Source organism: Temnothorax longispinosus, chromosome 1 (genome assembly GCF_030848805.1).
Source record: "Temnothorax longispinosus isolate EJ_2023e chromosome 1, Tlon_JGU_v1, whole genome shotgun sequence".
Taxonomy (NCBI): Eukaryota; Metazoa; Arthropoda; class Insecta; order Hymenoptera; family Formicidae; genus Temnothorax; species Temnothorax longispinosus.
This window is the reverse complement of record NC_092358.1, coordinates 5,558,319-5,583,132: the sequence shown is the minus strand read 5'-3', so window position 1 is coordinate 5,583,132 and position 24,814 is coordinate 5,558,319. Positions and strand designations below refer to the sequence as shown.

The 24,814-nt window shown below is 40.1% G+C and overlaps 4 protein-coding genes across 5 annotated transcripts; 1 reads left to right on the top strand and 3 right to left on the bottom strand.

Annotated features, from left to right (window-relative positions):
* Nucleotides 1-246: 246 nt before the first annotated feature.
* On the bottom strand, nucleotides 247-1,693 carry Membrin (Golgi SNAP receptor complex member 2). Its single transcript, XM_071775414.1, has 2 exons — nucleotides 1,372-1,693; nucleotides 247-1,298 (listed from the first exon to the last, which is right to left on the bottom strand). Exons 1-2 carry the CDS (start codon nucleotides 1,509-1,511, stop codon nucleotides 800-802), a joined length of 639 nt encoding a protein of 212 aa, XP_071631515.1. The 5' UTR covers nucleotides 1,512-1,693; the 3' UTR covers nucleotides 247-799.
* A 2,937-nt stretch (nucleotides 1,694-4,630) lies between these two features.
* On the bottom strand, nucleotides 4,631-17,600 carry LOC139811239 (uncharacterized). Its single transcript, XM_071775402.1, has 5 exons — nucleotides 17,353-17,600; nucleotides 11,751-11,911; nucleotides 10,991-11,154; nucleotides 8,759-8,927; nucleotides 4,631-7,686 (listed from the first exon to the last, which is right to left on the bottom strand). The coding sequence occupies exons 1-5, from the start codon at nucleotides 17,362-17,364 to the stop codon at nucleotides 7,494-7,496; spliced, it is 699 nt and encodes a 232-aa protein (XP_071631503.1). The 5' UTR covers nucleotides 17,365-17,600; the 3' UTR covers nucleotides 4,631-7,493.
* A 976-nt stretch (nucleotides 17,601-18,576) lies between these two features.
* Nucleotides 18,577-22,609, bottom strand: Nopp140 (nucleolar and coiled-body phosphoprotein 1). 2 transcript variants are annotated; one of them, XM_071775307.1, is made up of 4 exons: nucleotides 22,381-22,609; nucleotides 20,607-22,178; nucleotides 20,218-20,304; nucleotides 18,577-19,352 (listed from the first exon to the last, which is right to left on the bottom strand). In XM_071775307.1, exons 1-4 carry the CDS (start codon nucleotides 22,480-22,482, stop codon nucleotides 19,197-19,199), a joined length of 1,917 nt encoding a protein of 638 aa, XP_071631408.1. In that variant the 5' UTR covers nucleotides 22,483-22,609; the 3' UTR covers nucleotides 18,577-19,196. The 2 variants fall into 2 exon arrangements, with proteins under 2 accessions (XP_071631408.1, XP_071631403.1); XM_071775302.1 differs by lacking the exon at nucleotides 20,218-20,304 and adding an exon at nucleotides 19,463-20,013 and having other exon boundaries at nucleotides 19,190-19,352.
* A 711-nt stretch (nucleotides 22,610-23,320) lies between these two features.
* Nucleotides 23,321-24,632, top strand: Mad2 (mitotic arrest deficient 2). The gene is made up of 3 exons (XM_071775427.1): nucleotides 23,321-23,645; nucleotides 23,723-24,085; nucleotides 24,181-24,632. Exons 1-3 carry the CDS (start codon nucleotides 23,573-23,575, stop codon nucleotides 24,378-24,380), a joined length of 636 nt encoding a protein of 211 aa, XP_071631528.1. The 5' UTR covers nucleotides 23,321-23,572; the 3' UTR covers nucleotides 24,381-24,632.
* Nucleotides 24,633-24,814: the final 182 nt, after the last annotated feature.

The following is a 24,814-nucleotide window of genomic DNA, read 5'->3' as shown; positions in this document are numbered from 1 at the left end:
TTAGATTCGCGTACACAAGCGCTATCTGTGTCTATTTTTGTATTAATAGAATTGTTTTTTTTCTGCTTTGCTAATTGCGCGCCTGTCACTTATCTAACACGATGCATTTTTCAGGTTTTGGAAAAAAAAAAGTTCTGAAAGGAATGAGAAAAATACCGAGTTGTACTGGAATAATTTTACAATAAATATCTAAAAGCAGCTAAAAGGAATAAATAAATTACGATGAGAATTAATAAAATGCAGTTATTTACAGATCAATTTATATTATTTATATATAAATTGTATATTTATAATTATTACATGGCATTCCTAGAATTTTTTCATATTTTTTACTAATGAAAATATGAATATAGTTTTATTAATACAATATTCAGGAATATTGTTTAATCCATCATTATTAAATACAAATATACAATAAATACTATCAACGCTGGTTTACAATAAAATATACAAACGTATTATATCTTAGGATAAAATATAAATAACATTTTACAAATTGTGTTCATCTTGGTGTCCCTATATTTACATATTAATCTTACAATAAATGATTCTAAATAGCTTGCAATCTACGATTTTTCTCATGAGCATTGGCCGCGTTCAGGAAACACAACTGTTGAGTGAGCGCTCATTATGATTGGTTTTTACACTTAGATCCGGAGAAGAACCAATCATATTAAAAAATCACTGACCGCTCACTCAACAGTTGTGTTTTCTGAACGCGGCCATTAATAACAATCGTGAGAAAAATTGATTACAATTAATTTTGCAGGTATATTACATTTGACGATCTTTGGAATGTCTAAGTGAGGTAAACAATCACTAGGAGAATGACTATGCAAGTGAAAGTCATACCAGCGATCAAAATAAATCCATCCTGTTTGGCTCGTTGCTCTATGAGTCTCATAGTGGTGTTGGAAAGACCCAAGGTGTTACCGATGTCTATCAAGCGTTTATGCGCTCCCTTCAACGTTACTCTCTGAGATCTCAAGTTATCCAGGACACTGCTGCCCTGGTTCAAGAGGTCGTCTACGCCATGAAGAGCATTGTGCATGCTGTTGTTGTGCTGCACAGTGTGATCGATGAATATGTCCACGTGGTCGTTAGTGGTGAACTTCCTGGCCAGTAGGGCCTCTCTCTCCGCCTCCTCCATCCGTTGTCGCATCAAGCGGTTGCACCACGAGTTCAAGGCGGCACTGAGATGACGACTGTCATACTTCAGCTGGTCCACTCTCATCTTGTTGTTCTGCCTCTGCGACATCGGTCCCTTGAGGCATAGTACGTCGAGTCGCTCGCAATTGCTGAGGAAGAATCACGTAAATTTAAGCCGTGTGCAGGAATTTGCGAAACGATATTTATTCTGGCTCTAACTACCTGTTGATAAGACTGATTTTGTCCTCAATAGCCTGCTTCACCTCCTGCAGATCCGCGTCGGACGACTTTCTGTTGAGCTGCGAGAAAATGTGCTGCGTTTCTTGTATTAATTTGTTGGTTTGATGGTACAACGTCTCCATTTTGTTCTCATAAAGAGATTTTGGTTATTAATCCGTCTCCAAACAACCTCCAGCAAAAATTCGCGAGATCTGTCATTCGACATTCAACAGCTCAACGTTCAATGACGTGTAACCGTAGAACATGAAACTTGCAGAGTCGAAACACTTCGGCACAGAGAGGTTAAGTAAATTGCCAAGTACGATGAGCGTGCTGATTGGCCGTTTGCATTCTCCCGCCGAAAGCTAATAAATGTATATTTATCGTATAATAATTAAAGCGCAGGAAGTTTTTGAGTTGAACGCAATTTGAACGAATTTAATTGTTAAATATGCGATCGGCGCCGGCGTTGCAGAACTCGTAGCTTCGGAACGCTTTCGCTATCTTGAAAATCGAGATATCGCATTATCGATTAATTCAGATCGTAGTCGTAGAACGCGACGCAATATAGGTTCGCGAGAACCCATCACGCATTTGAATCTCGGTATCTTTCGGTATCTCTCGGAACTTTTCGGAATCGTCGCCATCCGAAGGCGAAACTTCGCGCGCGAGGAATTGTCGCGAGTGCTTCCGTGGGATGTTCGTGATAAAAATGTTAAAGCATCGTCGCGTTAATTAAAATCCTGTGCAACCGCTGCCTCGCGTTCTCGCTGATTTCGGTATGAATTAAGTTTGAGCTGCATCTGTGTCGGGATCGGTCGGTTCGTTCTCGCGTGTATTTCCAAGTTGTTTCCTCGCCGATCGAAATGTAACGAAAGATATTTTCCAGAGGTACCTATGTGCATACATACACATGCATCATATATAGTTTTATATTTAGCTACGTTAATGATACGTTTTGCAGCAATTTACTATTTTTCCAATTATTTCTGACATTTGCGCGTAGAGATATCTCGAATTTTATTTTTGTGTATAAGCGAAGTTCTAGACTTATTTCGGTTGCACTCTCCGCATTTATCGCCTTCGCATTTTTTCCTCCCGAAAGCTATAAATGCATATTTATCATACATTCAGCGCAGTGAATTCGTATAAGCGCAACTAGAACGTACGAATTAATAAATGTAATTGTAGCGTGAAGTTATGCGCACTTAATTCGATCGCTTTCCCGTACCTCGGAAGTCGCGGTACCGCTCGCGCTCGCCGATAGATTCAGATCATTAGGTTCGCGAAGACGCGACGCGTCGCGTCGCGAACGGTTCGCGGAATCTGCGCAGTGCGGAGTCGAATCTCTCGGTATCTCTCGGAATCGTCGCCATCCGCGAGTGAAATTCGCGCGCGACGAGTTATCGTGAGTGCCTCCGTGTGATCGTCGTGAAAGTTGAGTGTCGTAGTGCGTCGTGACGCGTTAATTAAACATTCGTCGGCAATCGTGCAATCGCTACGTCGCGTCGCGGCGTCATCGCGTTCTCGCCGGTGATCCCTTCGGCGTGATCGAAGTCGCAAGGAACATCGTCTTCCCGCGTCTCTTCAAGCTACCCTTGCCCTCCGGTCGAGTATGTTACGATATCAACGTGGCCAGGTACGTGTCGTCGTTCTGTAATATATAACTGTCATCGATTATATTTTCTTTGATATTCGGCGGCAGGCCGAGGCCGGGTCGCCATTTCGCGCGTTTGGCGCGCTCCGAGATTCTATTCCATGATCATATAAAATATCTTGCTTAGATTGCGATTACTTATTGAGTGGAGAGCTACGCGTATCGAGCAAAGCGTTTCGCCGATGACGGGATCTGCGAAATGTCGGCAGCGCGCGAAAGCGCGAATTTTTAGTGCTGTATTTGAATTTAAGTCGATCGCAAAATTACCGACATTACCGACGATCAGTTATCGTTGAGTTTACCCTCTGGTTCACCCATGATGCTCACTCGATAATTTATCTACATAACTGTAATTTATAATTATCAACTCTCATTGATATTGTTAATTATTTTTTTTTTAAGTAACATTAATAATAACGCATAATTTCTATATTTCGTATGCGAATTAATTATTATGAAGAAACGTGATATTTCTTAGAAATATTTATATTTATATATTAAATTAAATTTTAATAATGACATTACAATCAAAATTTAATAATTTATAATACTAACATTTAATTACTAATGTTAATATTTATCACTTTAAAATAAACCGCATAAAAAAAAATACAATGGAAATATTGGTTTCTTACCGCGTTCTCATCGAACGTATACGTATTTGTTCGCACGTTCCGATTTTCGCGCATGCAAATTTTTTATTTACGACTCGTAGACGCGTATTCGCTTGCACGTAGAGAGGAGTATTAAAATTTCTCGTTATCGCATTTGCGTACGTATGCAACTCTTTCGGTACCGTTACGTACTAAAAATAGAGGATGCTAGAACACGAGCGTCTTTCCGCCTGCGTCTGCGGCGCCAGGAATCTCGATCGTTGGCGGCTCGGCTGTGTTTCTTTAATGTATCATAAACCACGTACGAATCACGCGGTCAAATCGCGCGTTATATAGTAGTTGCCACTGTTATGCGTCGTCTACAATGGCAGCAGGAGTATACAGTAAGACATAAGCAGTATAAGTTATTGACTAATGTTATTTTTACAATTCAAGAATAATCGACTGTGGTTGGTCAGTAGCTTACTGCTTACGTCTTACTGCATACTCCTGCTGCTATTGTAGACGACGCTTTACTCGAATTGTTGCATAAAATAGGAAAATCCATTAGGAAACGTATAATAGTCAGGAGCACAAAGAAGGAAGAAATACACTCTGAACACGATTTACAACGTGAAATAATCCAGTAATAAGTTGCACGATGACACTATAACGCGTATACTATTCAGAATATTCTTAAATTCGTCAACGTCAACGTCAACGATCTTTACAGTGAAATTCTTTGAGCAATTTTGAATTGATCTTTTTTTAAGAAATGTCACAAAAAAACTTTGATGATCTTTGAATTAGAAGTGATCCGAATTAAGTAAAAATTAATTTCTCATTAGCCAGTCAATTTTATTCTGAAAATGTAGGCGTAAACTTAAGTACTCTAATATGCAGCAATAATTATCACCTCAATTATCACAGAATGAAATAAAAATTAATTGAGCAGTGTGTAATAATTAAAAAGCGGAGGAGGAAAGGAAAAAAATTTTTACGAGGCTTGCAATGTGTAATAATCTAATAATAAATTATAAATACATGAATGCGTATTATACGGCTATAAATACAAACCGGAAAATGAGGAAGTAATCCATCTGTATTGCGCACGTACTTACATTTCATCTAAGTTCGAAATTGCCGTTCTTTTCTTAGACGCGAGCCGGGCGATCGTCGAGATTTAGCTTAAAAAAAAAACCCGATTCAGTATACGACGCGATTAGACGATAACGCATTATGTCATTCCCGCGTAATCCGCCGTGGGAACGTGTCGATTTTTTTTTTCAAACTTTTTTCGAATTCGCTGTTAGTCCCAGTCTACATTAGGTGTTTTAAGTTCTAAGCCCTAAGAAATTGACCAATCACAGTCAATTGTTCTCCTCAAATTCAACTGTGATTGAACAATTTCTTAAAGCTTTAGAGCTTAAAATCCCTATTGTAGACCGGGACTTATACTCAGTCAGGTCCCGTGGAGAATCGCTCGTGTAAAACGCCCAATTTCCCCCCCGTTCGCTCACCCTGACTTTCGGCTGCTGCGCGCATCCTCGTCGTCATTTACGACGGGATGATGAGCAGGCAGGCGAGAAGCGAGAGATGCCTGGACGAGGGGGGGACCCGCGGAACCGACGGATAACGGTACATTACGGGACTCATCGGAATTCACGGTACGCTCTATTCTCGACGTACGTATACGTATATATACGTTCGTCACGATGCAGGTTTTGTTACGAGGTCCGGTTTCTTCGGAGGAGCCCACAGCGCAAACGGGGCGATAGTCTTTCGCGTCGGGGGAGACTCGCGCGCGTAACACAAGCGGGGCAGGAAGTAGTACGATGATCTTGACCCTCTCTCTCTCTTTCTTTCTTTCTCTCTCTCTCTTTCTTTCTCTCTGGGTCAGCAGGCTGAAGTCATGATGACATACTCCCAGTAAATGGAGAACGCTTACTGCCGGTATTATACTATAATTGCTACCGCTACGGGAGTGTTAAAAAGGAAAAGAAAAACGCCGGAAAGATATGGAAGTCTTGCAGACGTCCTTTAAGCATTTTTAATAGACGTCTTGGGGTTGGTTATTGTGGTATGATAGGTCCGGTGGTTTTTATACTAGCGATAATTTAATATCTTAATTAATGACTCGCGTGTCGTCGAAAAAAGATTCGTAGAAATAAGGTTGTACAGAAATAACAGAATGTTATTCTCGGATTAATCTTTACATTGGACAGATTTACACAGATACGATTTAACGTTATAAAGATACTTAATTTAATCAGCAAATAACAACATAGATTCTGGAGTAAATTATCTCTAAAGAAACAGTTACATTTCCTCTAGAAAATCTAAAATCTCGACGCCGCTATGCCTTGTCTTTGCACGACGTGTACAACAACGTGGATCCGGGTTTCGCCGTTCATTATCCTCGAACGACACGGAAATCCTGGCCGACAGGATGATTCTTAAAAATGTATACGATATGTCGTAAAGATAAATTACAATGGCGACGAGCGTCCGTTTCGCACACAGGTCGGACGATCCTCGGCCGATTCTAACGCAAAACGTGTTGCCCGGTGTTGCGATATAATAGCGCGCGTGATATAACTTTACGACGACTTAGCGCTTAAGGGAGCCGGTCAGCCTGTGGACACGACGTTCCTCCTGTCGGTGGACACCCAGGCTCACCTGAAACGCCATTTGCACCTGCTCGAAACCGGCTCGGGGAGGCGGCGAGTCTAGTGAACTCGATCGAATTCCGAGACCGGATTCCGCGAAACGGCGCGGCCGTCCACTGCCCCGATTTGCTTTTTCATTTGCCGGCCGGAATAATATGTGTCCCGCCGAGGCTTTTGGCACGAGAAAGAGAGAAGGATGAGAGCGGAAGGAGGATGATGCTCGAATCGTCCTTACACTCCGGCTACCCGTGAGCAGATTTCGATTAGAAACACGTTTTATATTACGGCTCGTGTGTAACTAAATGAGCAGACTGGCTTGACTCATCCGCCGAGTATCAGCCTAGAAGTATATTTCAGGTGTCTTGAAAGGGGACGATATGTAAATTCGTTTAGAGAGATATTTATCGTCGACGAAATCCATCAACTGCGACAGTCTTATCTTCCGTATATAGTTCGTGTCAGACGACGGATTCTCGTCGTCGTGATAATATGACGAGAATTCGTCGACCCATAAATTGACCGAACGTCACAAATGCGAGATAACTCAAGGGACTGCGATTTGTGACGAAGGGTAATTCAATCGTTAGAAATATTTCTTTCAAGAAATCTTCAATATACTTTGTTCAGTGGCCGTTAATCTATTATCAGCCAACATTCGTTTTAGTTTGATTGTACAAAACATCTCCAGTTCCGGAGCCAAATGTATCTTCAAAAACCTTCAAGATTAAAGAGAAAGATATAATAGAGGAAAAAGCTCTTTTATAGAAAAAATTATAAATAAATGAAACAAAATATTGAACAAATTAATAATAAATATTTTATATAGTGATATTAATACCTAGCTAGTTTGTGAAATAGCTGATAATCGATTAAATTAAGAGACCAATGTAGACGACAAATTATGTGGAGTTGCACGATGTCTTCTGGTAAAAAGAGAAGTAGAAGACAGATTCATCCCGTTCACTCCAGAGTTCGTTTCATGTACATCATCCACACACTCTTACCGGAGAGATTTCTTTCAAGAAATAGTTATTACTCTAGCGTCGCATCGATGAGATTGTCGAGCCATTCGGGGACTTTAATGCCCGAAATCGCTCTGTACCGTGGCGTCCTGGTAGAAGGGCCGCGGTATTTAGAATGAGAGTCCTGTCGTTCCGAACAGAGAACGATCAGAAGATGCTCGTGACTTGCGGACTTGACGAACGATTAGAAGCTCGGAACGGCCGGCGGCGTGTCGCTGGACGCGCTAGCCGAATTTCTCGGCTTGCAGACGCAACCGCTCTCCACCAGCACGTAATCCTGGCCGGTCAAGGTCACCGGACCGAGGGGAATCACCAGAAACAGGTACGGTACGTAGGTCTGCGTGCACTCGCCGTGAACCACGTCGCATTCCTTCGATCTGAAACAACCGACCGATGAGAGAGATTCTGCTGGGTTCGTTCACCGGACGAGAGGCTGTTTATGGGTTGCGTTTGCGCCGGCTGATTCCGTAGCGCTCGAATACGTAAGCCATTGCTGACATAACTTCGTGTGTAATATGTAAACCGCGAGACAGCAGGACGTGTGCAAAGATGCTTGAAGTTGTACATTACCGACATTCGTATCTGTCGTTAGGAGATGTTTCTTTACGAGCAACACGTAAATGAAAAAGAGGAAATTCTTTAAAATTATTTTCTCGCGTGACTTTATATCTTTTTGCATAAGTTTCTCAGATATACTTCGATGCATATCCGATAGGAGAAAAATACGTGTATATTCTTCGCGTATATTTCTACTAATAATTGCGAGAGAATTTTAATTGCACTATTTAATAACTGCACTATTGATTCGCTAGCGATGCCGCATGCTAACAGAGCTATGTTTGAATTATCTGGGGAGGGATTTTGCATAAAAAAGATATCAAAAGTAGGCGCATGTCGATCACGAACACACAGTTGTAAACCAGTTCGTCCTACTGTGCCACATACGAATTAATTCAGCGAGCGGGCGCGGGCGGTTCAGGTGAATTTCAATATGGTCCGATGTCCCGCTGCTCTTATAAATCACTGTTCAGAAGTTCGTGCAATATATCGTGTCGATAAATAGTTGACCGTGCACAAATCCCATTTGCATAAATTAACTGCAGAAAGAGTATTATAGCAAAGCGCATTTAGAATGCTCAAAAATCAAATATTTTAGATACGGTTGAAATTGAAATTACAATTTTTATGTTCTTTACTCCAATTTTTTAGCAAGCCTACAAAGATACGTATTCTTTATTGAAAACAAAAAGACTTTGCCTAGCAATCTCTTTAAGATAAATTATAAAAGTTTTTCTTTCGGTTAATTTCAGGCTGAAAAACTTTGAGTGTAAATACGAGCGTAAGCTTCATTTGAAATTTACTAAAAAATTTGATGCAAAAAATTAAAAAATCGCGGAAATTTGCAAAGTTGATTACAAATTCTTCGAGAATCTCAGTCGCGATACTCACTCGCAGACTTCGAAGACGACCTGCTGCAGGAGATCGGGAAACTTCTGTACGATCGTTACTGGTTGTCCACTGGTGAGGCTGATGCCGTACATAGGCGCCGTGGTATTGTACCTTGTTTTACAGAGTCTGGCAGGCGAGCCGCAACTTTCCTTCGCGGAAATCACACGGCCTGAAAACCCAGTGGCGATCATCTCGTGAGAATTTAATTTTTTCTCGTTATGATGCACACAATTGTAGCCTAATACGTTATTATAATCTTGACGCGGACCATCGTATTCTCCGGAGTCTTATACTTATGCGCAAATATGTATACTTGACATAAAACGTTATTGCGGTTTATTGACAGCTCTAGAACGTTATAATACGGTATAATATGAGATGGTCCCGCAAGAATACGGGATTCATACGGGACTCTATTAGAATTATAAAGATTAAAAACAGCATCTTTACAAGTATATAGATTATTAAACACGCCAATGTTCAGAACACGCGAAAAGCTTCATCGTTCAATTTTCTGCCTATGATTACATCAGTGCCAAAGACAAAATTGCAAGTGGCAAAAACTTTTTTTTAGATAAGATAACTCGTTCTTCTGTAGAAGTTTTAGAGAAGAAGTCAACATAATTTTTTTCTATAAGTGTTAAGTATATTTTTATCTTAAATGCTTATTTTAAATTTGAGATAATGCTTTTTCTAAATAAGAAATAACCACGTTCACAGCTTGTTATCTGAATAATAACAGTAATAATGTGAAATAAATTCATTATATTCATATTGTAATATAAATTCTTTATACAAGCTCAATTCATATTTAATCATCAAGTGATTAAGTCTATCGATTGAGACCTACTGAAAATAGAGTAATGTCAGGGAACAACTGACGTTAAGTCGAGATTCGCTCTCGGAATCAGCGGCCTTCGTCGAGCATTTCAAGACGAGCATATATGCTCGAAACGAGTGGGTCGCCGGCAGGTCCCGTTATGAGCACAAGGAACGATAACTGTATTGGCTGGATAACACGATGCCTTATTGCTGGCCCATCGGTGCGCCACCGACCGACTATTATCGGGAGGATCGAGCACCACGACGCGGTGGCCCCCCTTCACCCCTCCGCCCCTCGATCGGAAAACTCCGCGCGGATCATCTCTTCGGCCGCGCGAATTTCGCAGAAACTCCGACGACCGGCCACGAAGTGATTAGAAGTCGGTTTAGAAGCGGGTTTTCGTGTCAGGGCAGCCGCATAACTGAAGGCTGCAGGGCAACGAGTGGAGCCGCGATCGTAAACGGGCTGTGCACGCCGATCGGCTGTACCCACACCTCGCGACCGGCCGTTCCAATTTTCGTGGGGCCCGCTCGCGGGGCCCCGAGCGCCGTTCCCCGCCGTGCGCGCCGCTAGGTTTTTTTTCGAGGTCTTCGGCTGCGTGGGAACAGGGTCGTTTTATGCGAATACCAAAGCAAGTTAAGAGCGCTCGCGCTTCCCGGATAATTCGCGTTTGCGAGTACGGTTTCGCGTTCAATGGAATAGGCTTTTTTTCGCGATAAGTCCTGGAAGCCGTTTCCTCGAAGTTGAAGCAAGTAATAAAACAATTTTCTTATTAGTTTTTACTATTTCTTATAATGTATCTGCTCGTCGAAATATCGCTATGTATGACATATAGTGATTTAATTATTTTAATCTATTAGATCAAGATAGGAGCGATTTATTTCATATGTACACCGAGAAGTTAAGAGAAGCAAAAGTGTGTGTGGTTATTGATTTTATCATTTCTAAGTTTCCGTTCATATACTTCACATATCGTAGAATCAAAACACATTTGTTTTTGTGGATCGTGATTTAATACTCGTTCTCAATTTATTCAATTAAGATAGGGAAGATTTATTCATTTACCCAGAAGTTGACAGAAACTTAAAGTGGATTTTATTTCTTAGCTTTCGTTCTTTCGTTCATATACCTCGGCGCAGAATTAAATAAACTTCAACACGAAACAGGAGGAAGCGAAGTTGCACGTGCAGATATAAAACCGGTTGACAGAAGATCAACAAGAATGTAAACAACTTCCATTGGGTCACGATATAATTAACTGCTGCATTTTAGATAAGGTCGTGAAAAATAGCGAGCAGTGCAGCGGAGGAACGAGATGAAGCAAATCGAGGATATCGATCTCTTTCTCTATCGCGGATTGGAGACGAAAGAGAATATCGTAATACGTTTCACGTTAAACGCGGACTTACCTTTCCGAGAGCTTCCGGCGATAGAATAATCCCCGTGAGCCGCTTTGTAGTTGTGCAAAAGCGCCTGCCTCGTCAGTTCGGGATCAATCGTCCGTGGCTGATGCGATCGCGCGGTTCGACTACTGCCCGCCCAGAGGTTCTTAAAGCTCCTCGATATCGCGGCGCTGCGAGAACGGTACACATAACATCCGTTGCATTCTGCTTAGGTATTATTAAGATCGTCTCTTACATGCTACCGGTCTCGATAGTTTAAGTATAATCTGCCTCTCAAAACACAGTCCAATAGTTGTTGCCGTTGTGTATTTAATTCATCCTGGAGATGTTTTCCCATCAACGGAGCAAATTAAAGTGGAAAACAACTAATGATATCTTAACCGTAGATCGGTATTTTATCAAGAAATGTTTGTAACAAAAATATTTTAATTATATCTTATGATTATTTGAGAAAGATAAAGATTTCGATCTCGTGTAGATTTAGATTTCATGACATTTCGTGAACAAATTAATTTTTGCTGAATAAATTGTTTTTTGTTTCAATCTTGCCGTAGTAATTAAATCATTTGAATTTTTTTTAACAAATAATATGAGAAATTGTTTATCATTCAGTGAAAACTGCAAACTACTCAAACTACCAATCGGAGAATGTAAGTTACCAGATAACAGAAATGCTTGGAAAAGATTTCAGCATCTCTTCGAAGTGTCTCTTAGATTAAATTTTTCGTGTGCAATTTATCTTATGTGTAGATCTTTTACTACTTACGAGGGGTACTGCATGCTATTCGGTCCTATGCAGTCATTGGAATCAGTTAGTGCGTCTCCCCAAACATATTTTAAACCTAGACCATTACCCTCGCACTTACTGGCACCGTATGCATACGTAAAAGCCGTGATAATAAGTATCAGACCGAGATACCTGGACATCTGAAAACAAAGAGAGAATATGGATCTTTTAAAAACGAATGATAGTCGAAGTAGTTGTTGTGTCTTGAACGTGACATGTTCTTTAATAATATTCCTTGGACATAAAAGAGCTTTTATACTTATTTTAACTTCTGAAAAGTCACGTTTCATGACTTTGAACACTCGTCTTCAGATTTCAAATCATCATTGGATAACTATACGTACAACGTCTAAAGTGATAGTTTAGATATATTCTATACTAGATATTATGTGTAGATATTCTAGCATCATTTGCAGCAAAAGATCGTCAATGCAACGTAACGCCGCATTAGATAAAGTGATAGTCGCAGAGAGAAGCGCTTCGCCGCGAGCGAAATCCTGCCGGGAGGATATTATCTTCTTGTTAATAAGGATTGATACCGCTGGCGATGAACTCACACATGCTGCGTCAGCATACGTATAGGCTTGGATAAGAAGCGCAGAGCGCGACGGAAGAACGCGTGAGCGAGCGAGCGAGCGAGTGAGCGAGCGGTCTTGGAACCCGAGTTCGCAAGAGGTCAAGAGCAAGAGTAAATGACACACGCAGGTGTGAGCACGCACTTCACAGCTCGAGAGAAAATTCCGCAACGGCTTCCTGAATCGAAGCCGTTGTGTTTGAGCGAGTCGTTATTTTCGAGATACTTACTCTTCAAAGCGAATCATAGAGTTACAATGAATGGATAGTTCATTTTCATAAACGGTCCATTCATTCTCAACAGAGCGTGGCTGCTGAAGATGGGAAAACAATAAGTATTTCCTGTGAAATCAGACGCAAAAGGATGCACGCACACACACACACACAAACGTCTATTTAGATAATTTTCTAAAAAACGCGATTAAAAAAATTCTTCTTCTCTTATAGTCAAGTTTTTATTTATTATTAATTCATCTTTCTGCAAAGTGTAATAGTGATCGTAACTGATATCTGATTTCTACATAGTCTATAAAATACTACATACGTGCTTCGCGTGCAAAAAAGCTGCAATTTTATCAGAAAGTGAATATATATCTAATTCCCATTAAGCTTCGGTCATATTTTCTCAGTTATGGCGGTATATCGCTCTAATTAATCCTTTCACGGTATGAGCACCGTACGCACGAGTAATTTGATGTAACGGATAATCGCCGGGAAATCACCGGTTCTCGTGAGGCTCGCCATCATTTCGCTCTCGGAATCCGCGTCGAAAGGATTTCCGTTTCGCGGGTGAAGTTCAACCGTGAAGAAAAAAATTATGTCAGAATTATTCTTTTTTCCTGTCGCGACGCCTCGTATGTGGTACAATGAGAGTCGCGACATACATGAGTGGGAGAGAGAGAAAGAGAGAAAGACAAGGAGAGAGTGAACGACGGGACGCGAGAGCGCGAATTAGGAATAATGATTAGCGATCGCATAATCGATGCGTGACTTCCTATATGCAGTTCGAGGTTTGTAGGTTGGTGGGACCGTGTAAAATCCGTTATGCGCTGCTTATGCGCCGCTAGGACGAGTGAAAGCGATCGCGCGTTTGGAAAGAAGCTTGACGCGCGCACGACGTGTTGCATTTTGATTGCAATTTTCACGTGTACCGGCGTTCGCGTTACAACGCGGAATAATAAGCGGGATTGCTTTCCAATGTTGACGCGAGTCCTCGTCGGACGAGATTCAATTAACCTTGGCATGATTAAGAAGACCAGTTCTACAGAGCTGCTTCTTATTGTGGAAGAGAAAACAGATTATAAAGACACAAAGATTACAAAGATTTGAAAAAGAAGTAGTTATTGAAGACACTTTATAATATATCAATTCACAAGATATAATTAATTTTACTAAAAAATCTATTTAATTAGATCGTAGTTCACAAAGAAATATTTAATTTTTAAAATCAAAGAAATTTAAAAGTTTGCTCATTGCTATCAATCTTTCAGAAAGCGTAAAACTTCTTAGGGTTTTGAATTTTATATTTCTTCTGTTGTGAATTAGTCAATTCCAGCAAAATATCTGTTAATTAATTAGTTGTGATTTGTACAAATAAAAAATAGCGCTTTACTTAAAAGTCTTCTAGCGTCAGATTTTCGCATTGTGTTTCAAGTTATCGTAATTTTTAGTGCGGTTAATAAAAATCTTGGGAAAGATTATTGCTTCTTGGAGAACCGATTTGATTGACGTTTGACAGGCGCTTGAATAACGAGCCACGGTCAACAATGGGAGAGCAAGGAAATCATTAACGGATACCGACCAAGGTTGGTCAATGGCCGTGACCGTCGAGAGACGGGTATGTGCGCGTGTTTGCACTCGACATACCTGTTACCTCGACAAATCCTTGATCCCGGCATTGATCTCCTCGATCTTTCCCGTCTACCGCGTAATCGTTATAGCTTATAAACTCTCCGGATTAAGTCCGATTAAAACGATATTGAGAGAAAATTAGAAGGAGATCTCGATTGGGCCCGTTACGGCCGCGTGGTTGAGCAATATGTCGAAGATGCGCTTAAGATATATATATCGTTAACACGAAGTCAAGCCGAAAGAGAGATAATATCCCGGCATGATTGTACGTAATAAATTCGCGCAACGGTCAAAGGATGATTACTCTCGTTACGCGCCGAAGTTCCCCCGAGTCCCTGATTGCTCTTTCCGCTCCGTCGCGCATTCTTGACATTATCCGCCCTGGGAGCGTAACAACAGCCGAGCGACCGCCCCGCGTCTCTTTTTTGCAAGCGCGGAAAAGGCGCGATAGGTGCTCGATTAACGTTACGATTAATCACAGTCCCGACGTCGCTTCCCGTAGCGCGATTCATTTCGCAGGTCGGCGCGACGGAAAAGGATCGCAGGAAGAGAGAAAGAGCTAACCAGATCTCTCGCGATCCCATGTCTTCCGTTCCAATACGTTCATACGTCCCGCTGTATAACGTTACTTACTCCACCGTTGCGACCTTGCGGTTAATTAAAAGCGTTCTCACGCCTGCCGGCGCGTTCTCGGATCCGCGATGCGGTCGCGGTCCTTTTTACGATCTCTCGTTCCTCCCTGGATTTTTTCGCACGAGAGTCACGGTGAGACGCGGCGTGTATATACAATTAGTACATAGTTCTAATTTACAATGTGATCGATCGAAAGAGCAAATATATACGAAAAAAAAGAGATATCTTATGGTGGGTTGGGAAGCTGATAAATACGGATGTGAAATCATTTCTTTAACATAATAGTTGTCTCTTTTTAATACACTTAATGATGTAAATCATTAACACTTTTCGTTTTTTTCATATATTCTATTTTCGTTATCCGCATAACGAAATAATTATGTAACATATATTGTATAATTAATAATCTATTTCACGTATAAATAGTTACCACATTAATATAGAAATGCTTGTGTGTAAAAAGCGTTCCACGATTATTAATTCACATCCTAACGATCATTACAGCTTTGCGTCCTGAGAAAATTTATCAAAAAGCAGAGGCAATTAATATAATGCTAATAATTACAAATTACACTTAAAATCACTTAGTTTAATAACGTTTAAGCATATATAAATGTCGTTTAAACGCGTCGTGACAGACGATCGTAAAAAGAAGATGAGGAGCGATTGCGAACGCGCACGTGGGAATCGCTTGAACCTGAAGAGCCCGCTGATCGGGATCACCGCCGGCTCCCTTGCTGGCGGCGATTTCGGATGGGGACTGGGGACGACGATTATTCGACAGGCAGTGATTCTTCACGTCGCGGCGTCGTTCTGTAATCGTCTCGGCCGGCCGTAAGTGTACTGTTACTACTCAAATTAGAACTACTCGCCTTCTCCCTCTTTCTCATTTTTACGACGGCGACGTGTAGGACAACGATCTGTAAAATCTGTTATCTCAGAAATACGCTCTTGTCACAAAATAGATTATCTTCTTCTGTGCACATTAGCAATTATATTATCAATTATATTATTATATCAACAGAAATCGGTAATTTATAATTTCTTTTGTTTCTTGTCTATACGTCGTCAAAATTAAACTAATTTGATGAATATAATCATTGAATGTAGTAAAATATTTTATTTTGAAACTAAAATTTGTTCAAATTTCTCGCGGTTCTTTGTCAGGGTGAATTTGCATAATTTTTGCAACAATTAATTCTTTGTATCGTTCTCCAAATAAAGTATATAATTAATAAAATATATTTTTCAATTATTTAATGCTATTAATTTACTAGTAAAACAAATAATTTATATCTATTTTTATCTATTTTATATATTTACGTTCCCTATTTTTCCATGATTAATGAGAAATTTAATTAAGGAACAAAGTTGTTAACAGAGTTAATTGGGCAATAAGGTTCGAAGATATTCCGTTTTTGCGTTTATTTTGAGAAACAGATTCTCTATATCTATACGGTCCATACACGATGAGTTGCCGAATCTAACGGTAACGTCGATTCATCCAAAACGTCGCGTCGTTTCCTCTCACAAGTCGAACATTATCGAGTCGTACGTTTACTTATCCTTGTGCTCGATAACGGTACATGCGTTTCGGAGGTTTGTTTCATGAATAAATTATTCTGACTGTCACCGCGAGGCTTAAATTCTTTCTTGCGGCTGATGATACGACAAATCTCAAACTAACAATCTTGACTTAACTCGTGACAATCAAATACATATCTTGCCGCGTTATTTTATATAAAAATATTTTATAAAAAAAGCAAATAATGAGTCATATAAGATGCAATGTGTTTTTAACACTAACAAAATAAACCATATAAAATAATATCCGAAAAATTGGCGTAAACAAATCTTAATTTATTCTGCAAATTCAGATATCAAATGCAGATTTGATCCTGAAACCAAGTATTTACCTAATATCAGAAAAATATGAAGTAAAATATATCTAAATAAATAGTTTTATTTAAAATCTGATTCAATCAATTGTTGATTCGACACTTTAATTTTTTTGTCAGTCACTGATTGTATACATTGTAAAGCGAAAAGAATTTCGACCGTCAGTAGAAAAAGCAAGATTAAACTGTAACTTATTTGTAGCCGCATACCTCGAGAAAAACCCGCGGCTTGCGGCTAAACGTTATGCATTTACGTTGTGCCTTAAATAATAAACGTTCAAAGCACCACCAGGCCTTTTAAGTTTAATGAAATAAAACGTTTCTTTGGGAAAAGTATTTCAGTCTTTCTTCTTTCGTCTACTGTTCGCGTAGATTTCAGGCGGTTGTAAAATCTATCCCTCTTACCTACGAGGGGTGGATTTTATATCCGCCGAACCTTATTCATGCAATGGTCCATCGATCTAAACTTTGTTTCGAATTTACATGAATTTAGACTAAAATTTTTACTTCTTTTCACAAAGTTAATCGTCCGAGCAGAAATTTATGAATCAATTGCGAGAATCGGCCGGTGGTGGTTGAATTTGAATTACAATTTTGAAGAAACGTTTAATCTGTATCTTACTCACCGTGAGGAACATTTGTTTCAGCTTGAGTTAGAAGTCCTTCCTCGGCCTGTCCGGCAATCTCCACGTTACATTAAATCAAGCAGACTGTCCTCGAGAGACCGGGTAAGTAAAAAAAAAGCTATAGATACCGAAAAAGGGAATATTGGAGAATTAGGGCACACGATTCTCTCTTTCTCTTCCTTAAACACCGTTCATGTCACTGCACCGGATGTCGAGTGGGGTCGAGCACCTCCGTCCTCGCAGGTGGATGTCCAGAGGTTGACTGTAGAATCGTAAGTAACCGCTCTCTGTGCTTGGGCAGCGAGTCGGGGCGAAAGAGGGGATCTTTCTTTCTCTTTCTTCCTTTCTAGCTGGGGATACTGGCCCCTATATATTCTGCCTCTAAACCTTTTTCTGCTTACTGGTGGAGAAAGAAGACAATTTGATGTGAAAGAGGGTAGGCTCTCCCATGAATCCCTTTTTCAGGTAGGTCGGGAAACGTATAGAGCCTGATGAAGTTTTTTTTATACTAGAACGACCGAGAGGAAATCGGGTCTTTTTGGAAAAAATTATTGCTCTTAAAAAAGCAACAATTAATTTCTTATAAATAAAAAATTGGTTTTTATTCTGTTATCAGTATTGATTAAAATACAGAATAGTACGCGGGCTGCGACGAGAAAATATTTAGTGTTCAACATAAACGAAAAAATTTCAATTTTTTATGGAATTTTTTGAATTTAATAGAGCTATAAAGCTATCGGATATATTCAACTGAAAGTAATGTATTTTTTAAACGGAATTATATCGTGCTATACTTTTTATCACACAAGAACTTTTTACTAGTTAATTTTTTATGACGCACTAATCATAATAGCTTTATTATTAAGAGAATTTTTTTGAAAAAATTTTAAAAATGAAATCAAGCAGAAAATAATATTAAAATTTGTTCAAATTAACAAAAATTCTTGCATCGTAAAATTAAAATTACAGATTACATTCATAGCATAAATTTTCTTGAATAAAAATCTCAAAGAATAGACAAATAAATATAAAATAGACATATAGTCCATGTTGTTATTAAATAATTAATAATTGTTTTAATTTTTAATGAAGAATAATTAATAAGGTAGGTTAATCCGAGCAACATTACTTTATGTAGACGTGACAATCGAGCCAGTATATAGGAGCTTTAAAAATTTTGTAAAACTTATTACTATCAAGTGTTTTAAAAAGAACGTATTAGTACTCGTTATAATGTAATTTATATTTAGAAACATATCCTCGTGTTGTTACAGCACTTGCGAGGTATCTTCGACAATATTAACCAACTTTCATGACATACACATAGAAAAAATCATTGCAAACATCAATAATTGCGAAAATAAGGAACACATTTTATAAAGTATATACTGTTTGGTAATAGCGTGTCCAATAACGTGAATTTTCTCCAATAACGGCAAATTCGGCTGAACGCATAATGGTACAGATTAAAAGTACATATAACTATATATCAAGCCGAATTATATAACGTAAAACGTAAACACGTAACTCAATGAGATATTATACACATATTACGCCAAATAAGTTAATTTATGTTCGATATTTCACTAGCTTCCAATCTAGTTGTAAGTTCTATTAATTTTAGTTATATACGGTACACGCGGTTTAAGTTTATCTGCAATTATACACCAGTGAACATTTAACCAAACTCGTTACATTTCGTCTTTTCTTTAAAATATTGGACAACAGCTGTCTTATATATTTTGTTATATGTATACAGTGTAAAATCAGTACTTAACTAAACTTAACTAAGTATTTTACTGATCTAAATATGGTCGTAAGAAAGAATTACGAAGTATAACTGTTTAATTGTCGAATTTAATGGAATTAACATGTGTATCTATGTGCCCGCCGCGGTAAGAACCACGCTTCTTCTTTTGCTTCTCATGTCGGAACCTCTTGCCTTTCGTAAATTTCAGCACTTCATTAGCGCGTTCTCCCCACGATCCTCGTGCACCTCTCTGTTGAGAAAAAAAAAAATGAACGTTAAATATCATATCTTTACATTTTTCTTAAAGGTTGAAAGATTAAATCCTTGTAGTAATGTGTGTAATCATGATTTTTCCCTCACCTTTATATACAATCTATTTAATATTAATCGTCAAAAGTGATTTTTTTATTTTGAGGTGGTGCCGAGATGTCGATAGATTTTTTATCGAAACTACCCTTAAAACCTCCTCTACCGCTGTTTTCATTGTTTCCCCACGATTTTCTTGGTCCATCGTTATCCCTATTGTTTCCGCCCCAAGATTTTCTCGGTCCATCGCCATCCCTATTATTTCCGCCCCAAGATTTTCTACCGTCGAAACTATCTCTACCGCCACCTCTACCACCACCGCGACCGCCCCTAAAACCACCGCGACCACCGCGACCTCCACGACCACCCCTATCACCGCCGCCGCTCCAACGTCCACCCCTATCACCATCGTTGTTCCAACGTCCACCCCTGTCACCATCGTTGTTCCAACGGCCACCCCGGTCGCCGCCGCGTCCGCCCCTAAAACCGCCACGACCACCCTCGTCGCGTCCTCCTTGGTAACCCCCCCTTCCGCCTCTAAATCCCCTGAATCCGCCACGTTCCGAATTTTGTTTTTTAAAACTGTTATCGTCTTCATCTTCACCCTAAAACAAAAGAGGAATAGGTCAATCGCCCACATTGGAAATATGCTATTATAAAGCTACTAATTTCTCTTCTTTCTTCTTGCTTTTATTTGCTTTAGATCTTAAAATTTTGATAAACTCGGTGAATGCACGGAAACATGGTCTCAAGCTTTTTATAAAAAGGGCGAGTGACCTACGCCTCTCGGACGGTTTCCGAGCATTTACCTTTGCCTCGAAGGAATTATTAGCCAACTTAGGATCCAATTCGATGTTGTCGCTTTTCACGCGTTGATACGTACGATTTTTCTGTAGCTAAATAAAAATCATACAGATAATAAGAAAGCGTTTCATTATATCATTCTTTCAAAGTAGTAACTACGTTTAATTGTTACTTAAACATCGCAGTAATGGTTGCATTCAGAAAACGAGCAAGAGAATGTTTGTTGGATATGTGATCAATGTGATTGCACAAAAGCGTGCAATTTCCAATATTTTTAATAAGCGAACTCAGTTTTTGGCAAGAAGATTCCAAATACCTTCATCACGTTGATCACTTTCTATTCAGTTTAGCAACGAATATTTTAAATTTTATTTTATACGAAAACATTGCGTACCTTATCTCCATTTAAGCTACTATTAGCTTTCACAAAGTTGGTGTAGTCATTTTTTGCAACTTTTGCTGGTGTTTTTTCCTCATTTTTGTCGGTGTGTTTCCTTTTTTGTCCTTTAGCCGGCGTCTGAACTTTTGGTTTCTCATCGGAGTCGCTGGAATCTGAGTCAGATTCGCTCGAGGATTCTTTCTTGGTAGCTGCTTTGACCGGTGCCTCTGCTGGTGCCTCATCTTCCGAATCTTCTTCGCTAGACGATTCCTGTTTCTTCGATGTTTTACCGATCGCTGGTTTTGTTACTGTCTTTGCCGTTGGTTTCTCTTCTTCATCGGAATCTTCCTCCGAATCCTCACTTGACGAATCGTTCTTCTTTACAGAACCAGTTTTATCAGCGGCATTTTGTTTAGCGGGAATTGATTTTTTGACAGGAGATTCATCTTCGCTACTTTCTTTGCTTGAGGAAGATTCTTCTTTCTTAGGGGCAGCTGTTGTAGCTGGTTTCTTAGCGGCAGCTGCCAAGACTGGTTTCTTAACAGGCTGTTCTTCCTCGCTGCTATCTTCGCTCGAAGATTCTTTCTTGGTGGTAGACTTTATTGATACTGTTGGTTTATTAGCAATTGGCTTTTTCGGTGTAGGTTCCTCCTCGTCGCTGCTATCTTCGCTCGATGACGATTCTGATTTTTTAACTGCTTTTGCTGGCGCCGGCTTACTCTGATTTTGTGCCTTTGAAATTACAGCTGCCTTTGACGTAACTGTCTTAGGCTCATCCTCGCTGCTCTCTTCTTCGCTCGAGGAAGATTTCTTCTTCTTAGCAAGCTCCTCACTGCTACCCTCACTCGAAGACATTTCTTTGGCAGTTCGTTTTGCTGGCACTGTTGGTTTACTAAAAGCTGGTTTTTGCGGCGTCGATTCCTCTTCGTCGCTGCTTTCTTCGCTCGATGACGATTCCCGTTTTGTAACCGACTGTGCTGTTGTCGGTTTATTCTGTTTTTGTGGTTGTATTTTAGAAATAGCGCCTTTTGGCGTGGATGTCTGCATCGCCGGCTGTTTGGTAGTTGGGATTAGCAATTGTTGAAGAGTGGCAAAATTACTATCCGATGAATCGCTGGAAGATGAATCACTGGTCGATTGAACCGCTTTTAAAACTGCTTTTGCTGCTTTCAAAATAGGGCCAGATTTTGCTTGGTTATTTGTTTTTGGTTCTAGCGAAGCTTTTGTTGGAACTTTTGGTGGTTCCTCATCATCAGAACTTTCATCAGAACTCTCCTCTTTCTGCGCAACAGGAGCCTTGGCATTTGTAATTGCTTTCTTTGTTGCTTTTTGAGCTTGTTCTTCTTCATCCTCGCTGGAAGAATCCTCTGAGGAAGATTCCGCTACCTTTTTAAGAGGTACTGTTTCTACTATCGATCTTTTGCCGTTAACTTGTGTAACGTTTTTTTCAGTTTCCTCTTCACCTTCCGAGCTCGAATCCGAGCTGCTACTCTTATTTTGCGCAACGATCGAGACCTTTTTAGGCGAGTTCTTTTGGAAATACCTAAGTACTTCTATTATCGTCGGACATCCTTTTGATAAAGCCGGCTGAAAGATACAAGCATCGATAAAGCAATTATTGCCGATTACATGCAATATTTAGGAATTCGCGAGGGGGCAACGGTAAAAAAAACACGGCAAAATAATCGAGAGAAATTACGTTGGGCGCGTTGCACACCCACGTGGTTAAGGAGCATGGCGGTGTTCCGGCGCCGCATGGCGCACGGCGTCCGCCACCTCCGCGACTTACCGCTTTTGTCTTCTTTTGGAAGACAGTCGCCAACGACACATCTTTCTTCTTTAAATAGTCGAACACGAGGCCAAGGACGAACATTTCCTCAACGTTAACCATGATGCCGGATACGCTGGGATACGTATTCCAATCGCAAATGAACGAATGCGACGATTGCGACGAACGTCGCTTGCTTCCTCTGATGCTCTCGTGCCGGCCTCTACTCCACTTCCACTCCACTCCACTGCCACTCGTGGCTTTTGTGGCGCTGTAGTCGCCCGGTCCGAGTTTGCGTGATGTTAATAGATGAGCTTCCGCGTGACACGTACGCGCCGGAAAGGATTGGCCACATGTCTAAGGTCGAGTTTCCACTGAGCGCGTCACGCGTCGCGTCATCAGGAGTTAACCAATCAAAGCATCCCATTTTACATTATTTCTAACGAGATCAAAATGGAATGTTTTGATTGGTTAACTCGGATGACGCGACGCGTGACGCGCTCAGTGGAAACTCAGCCTAACGTAAAATGATGTAGCAATATGGCGTCTTCTGCGTTAACACGCGATTGGTTTTTTCTCTGTGAACAGACGTACATACATACGTTAAGGAGTGCATTCCGTTCATTCCGTTTCACGCACGACTACATTTTATTTTCCACAAGCTACAATTTATAAAACCTTTTTTAGATATGATTAGATCAGAAATTGTCCCTACGCTCTCAGGACATTTTTAAACTTCAGCAATAATTTTTTCATAAATATAAAAATTATACATATTCTAGATATCTAGATTCTAGAAGTTTTAACATGTGAAGAATGTGAAGTGCTGCTTCGCCGAACACGTAAAGCTCGTATCACACTAGCGTTTGGCGATTGCGTCTACGTTTGCGTTTACGTCTCTTGACCAATCAGAAAGTAGTTGCTGGCGATTGCGATACGCAATTTCCGTTCTGATTGGTCAAAAGACGCAAACGTAGACGCAATCGTCAATGTGATACGAGCTTAACGCGCTTTTCTTTCGAGCACTTTCGATAGTTTCGATTTCGAGTCGCGCCGGTGCCGCCGGTCGCGCGATAATAGACGAACGTTCTGGCGCGCTCGCGCGTGATTGGTCGCTTACCAGCCGTTTATTTTCAAATTCGTAACCTGGAACCCGGCGTCCGCGTGATTCTGCTTGATCTCCCGGTGAACTGTGATCCGATCGTTCCGCAGTATGACAGAGGCGCAGCAAAGGGCTAAGTGCATTACTCTGAAAGGTTCCGCCGAGTTGGTCACGCAATACCTGCGTAAGTACGATTTCGTGGGTCGAATTCAGGTTTTAGGTAACCTCTAACCTCTTTCTGATTGTTACTCTTCGTTGCAGTCTATGGGGTCAATAGTATACTCTATCAAAGAGGAATATATCCGCCGGAGACGTTTCAACCCTCCGAACATTTCGGTCTGTTCATCTTCACGTCCACGGACGAGAAGATCACGTCCTTCCTGAATACCGTGCTGGGACAGATCCAAGAGTGGCTTGTCCAGCGTAAGGTGCGCAAGATCACGCTCGTCATAACGAATGTCAATACGAAGGAGGTGCTGGAGAAGTGGGACTTTAAGGTCGACTACGAGGACCAGAAAGAGAACGGAACGGACGGCAGCGGCAAGGCCGATCTGCCTGAAGTAGGGACTAAGGATGTGAAAACTATACAGAAGGAGATACGTGAAGTGATACGTCAGATCACAGGTAGCGTCTAATGTGATTTTGAACAAAATGCTGCAATGCTTCTATTTAGGTTCGTTCATACGCATTCAGGTCATAATACAAAGTATTTTTTGCAGGTACGGTGAGCTTTCTGCCACTCTTGGATTGCCTGTGTTCCTTCGATATACTTACATACACGGTACCGGACTGTAATATTCCCAACCAGTGGGACGAGACTCAGCCAGTTATTATTGCAAACAGTCAAGAGGTACAACTTAGATCATTCTCAACTTCTTTACATAAAATGGATACTGTAGTCAGTTATAAAAATACGTGAACCTAAGTGTTTGCCTTTTTGCATATAACAATTGTAAATACAAACTCCATTTTATGTCAGTTGCGTATGTATCAATCACCATTACCAAAGACTGCTCTATTAATTGTTACTCCATAGAAACTGGTGGTTGAATCGCATAGCGATACTTTTTTACAATCTATGACAGTCATAAGATTTTAATTAATATAATACAACTAACATGTCAGTTATTCTCAACGCATTTTGTACGAATATATTTTTTTAAACAAGAAACCAACAGATCTTTTAAATGTGAGTAGAGTACCCAGAAGAAAGTACAAGTGAACATATTTAAGTACTATTAGATATTTTGACTAATATAAATTTAAAAAATTAAGTAGGTATTATATAAAAGGTATTAAAATATAAATCAATTCTAATTTCTACTTTTTTTTTAGTACTCTAAAACTTTAGTT

Coding starts and splice junctions, on each gene's coding strand:
- Nopp140 (XM_071775302.1), bottom strand. CDS start 22,482: ATGGTTAACGTTGAGGAAATGTTCGTCCTTGGCCTCGTGTTCGACTAT. Junction 22,179..22,380: donor TCCAAAAGAAGACAAAAGCG/GTAAGTCGCGGA, acceptor TGTATCTTTCAG/CCGGCTTTATCAAAAGGATG. Junction 20,014..20,606: donor GTAGCTTAAATGGAGATAAG/GTACGCAATGTT, acceptor CTTTTGTTTTAG/GGTGAAGATGAAGACGATAA.
- Membrin (XM_071775414.1), bottom strand. CDS start 1,511: ATGGAGACGTTGTACCATCAAACCAACAAATTAATACAAGAAACGCAG. Junction 1,299..1,371: donor AAAATCAGTCTTATCAACAG/GTAGTTAGAGCC, acceptor ATTCTTCCTCAG/CAATTGCGAGCGACTCGACG.
- LOC139811239 (XM_071775402.1), bottom strand. Junction 11,155..11,750: donor AATAGCATGCAGTACCCCTC/GTAAGTAGTAAA, acceptor CCGTTCTCGCAG/CGCCGCGATATCGAGGAGCT. Junction 7,687..8,758: donor GTCGTCTTCGAAGTCTGCGA/GTGAGTATCGCG, acceptor CGGTTGTTTCAG/ATCGAAGGAATGCGACGTGG.
- Mad2 (XM_071775427.1), top strand. CDS start 23,573: ATGACAGAGGCGCAGCAAAGGGCTAAGTGCATTACTCTGAAAGGTTCC. Junction 23,646..23,722: donor GTTGGTCACGCAATACCTGC/GTAAGTACGATT, acceptor TCTTCGTTGCAG/TCTATGGGGTCAATAGTATA. Junction 24,086..24,180: donor AGTGATACGTCAGATCACAG/GTAGCGTCTAAT, acceptor TATTTTTTGCAG/GTACGGTGAGCTTTCTGCCA.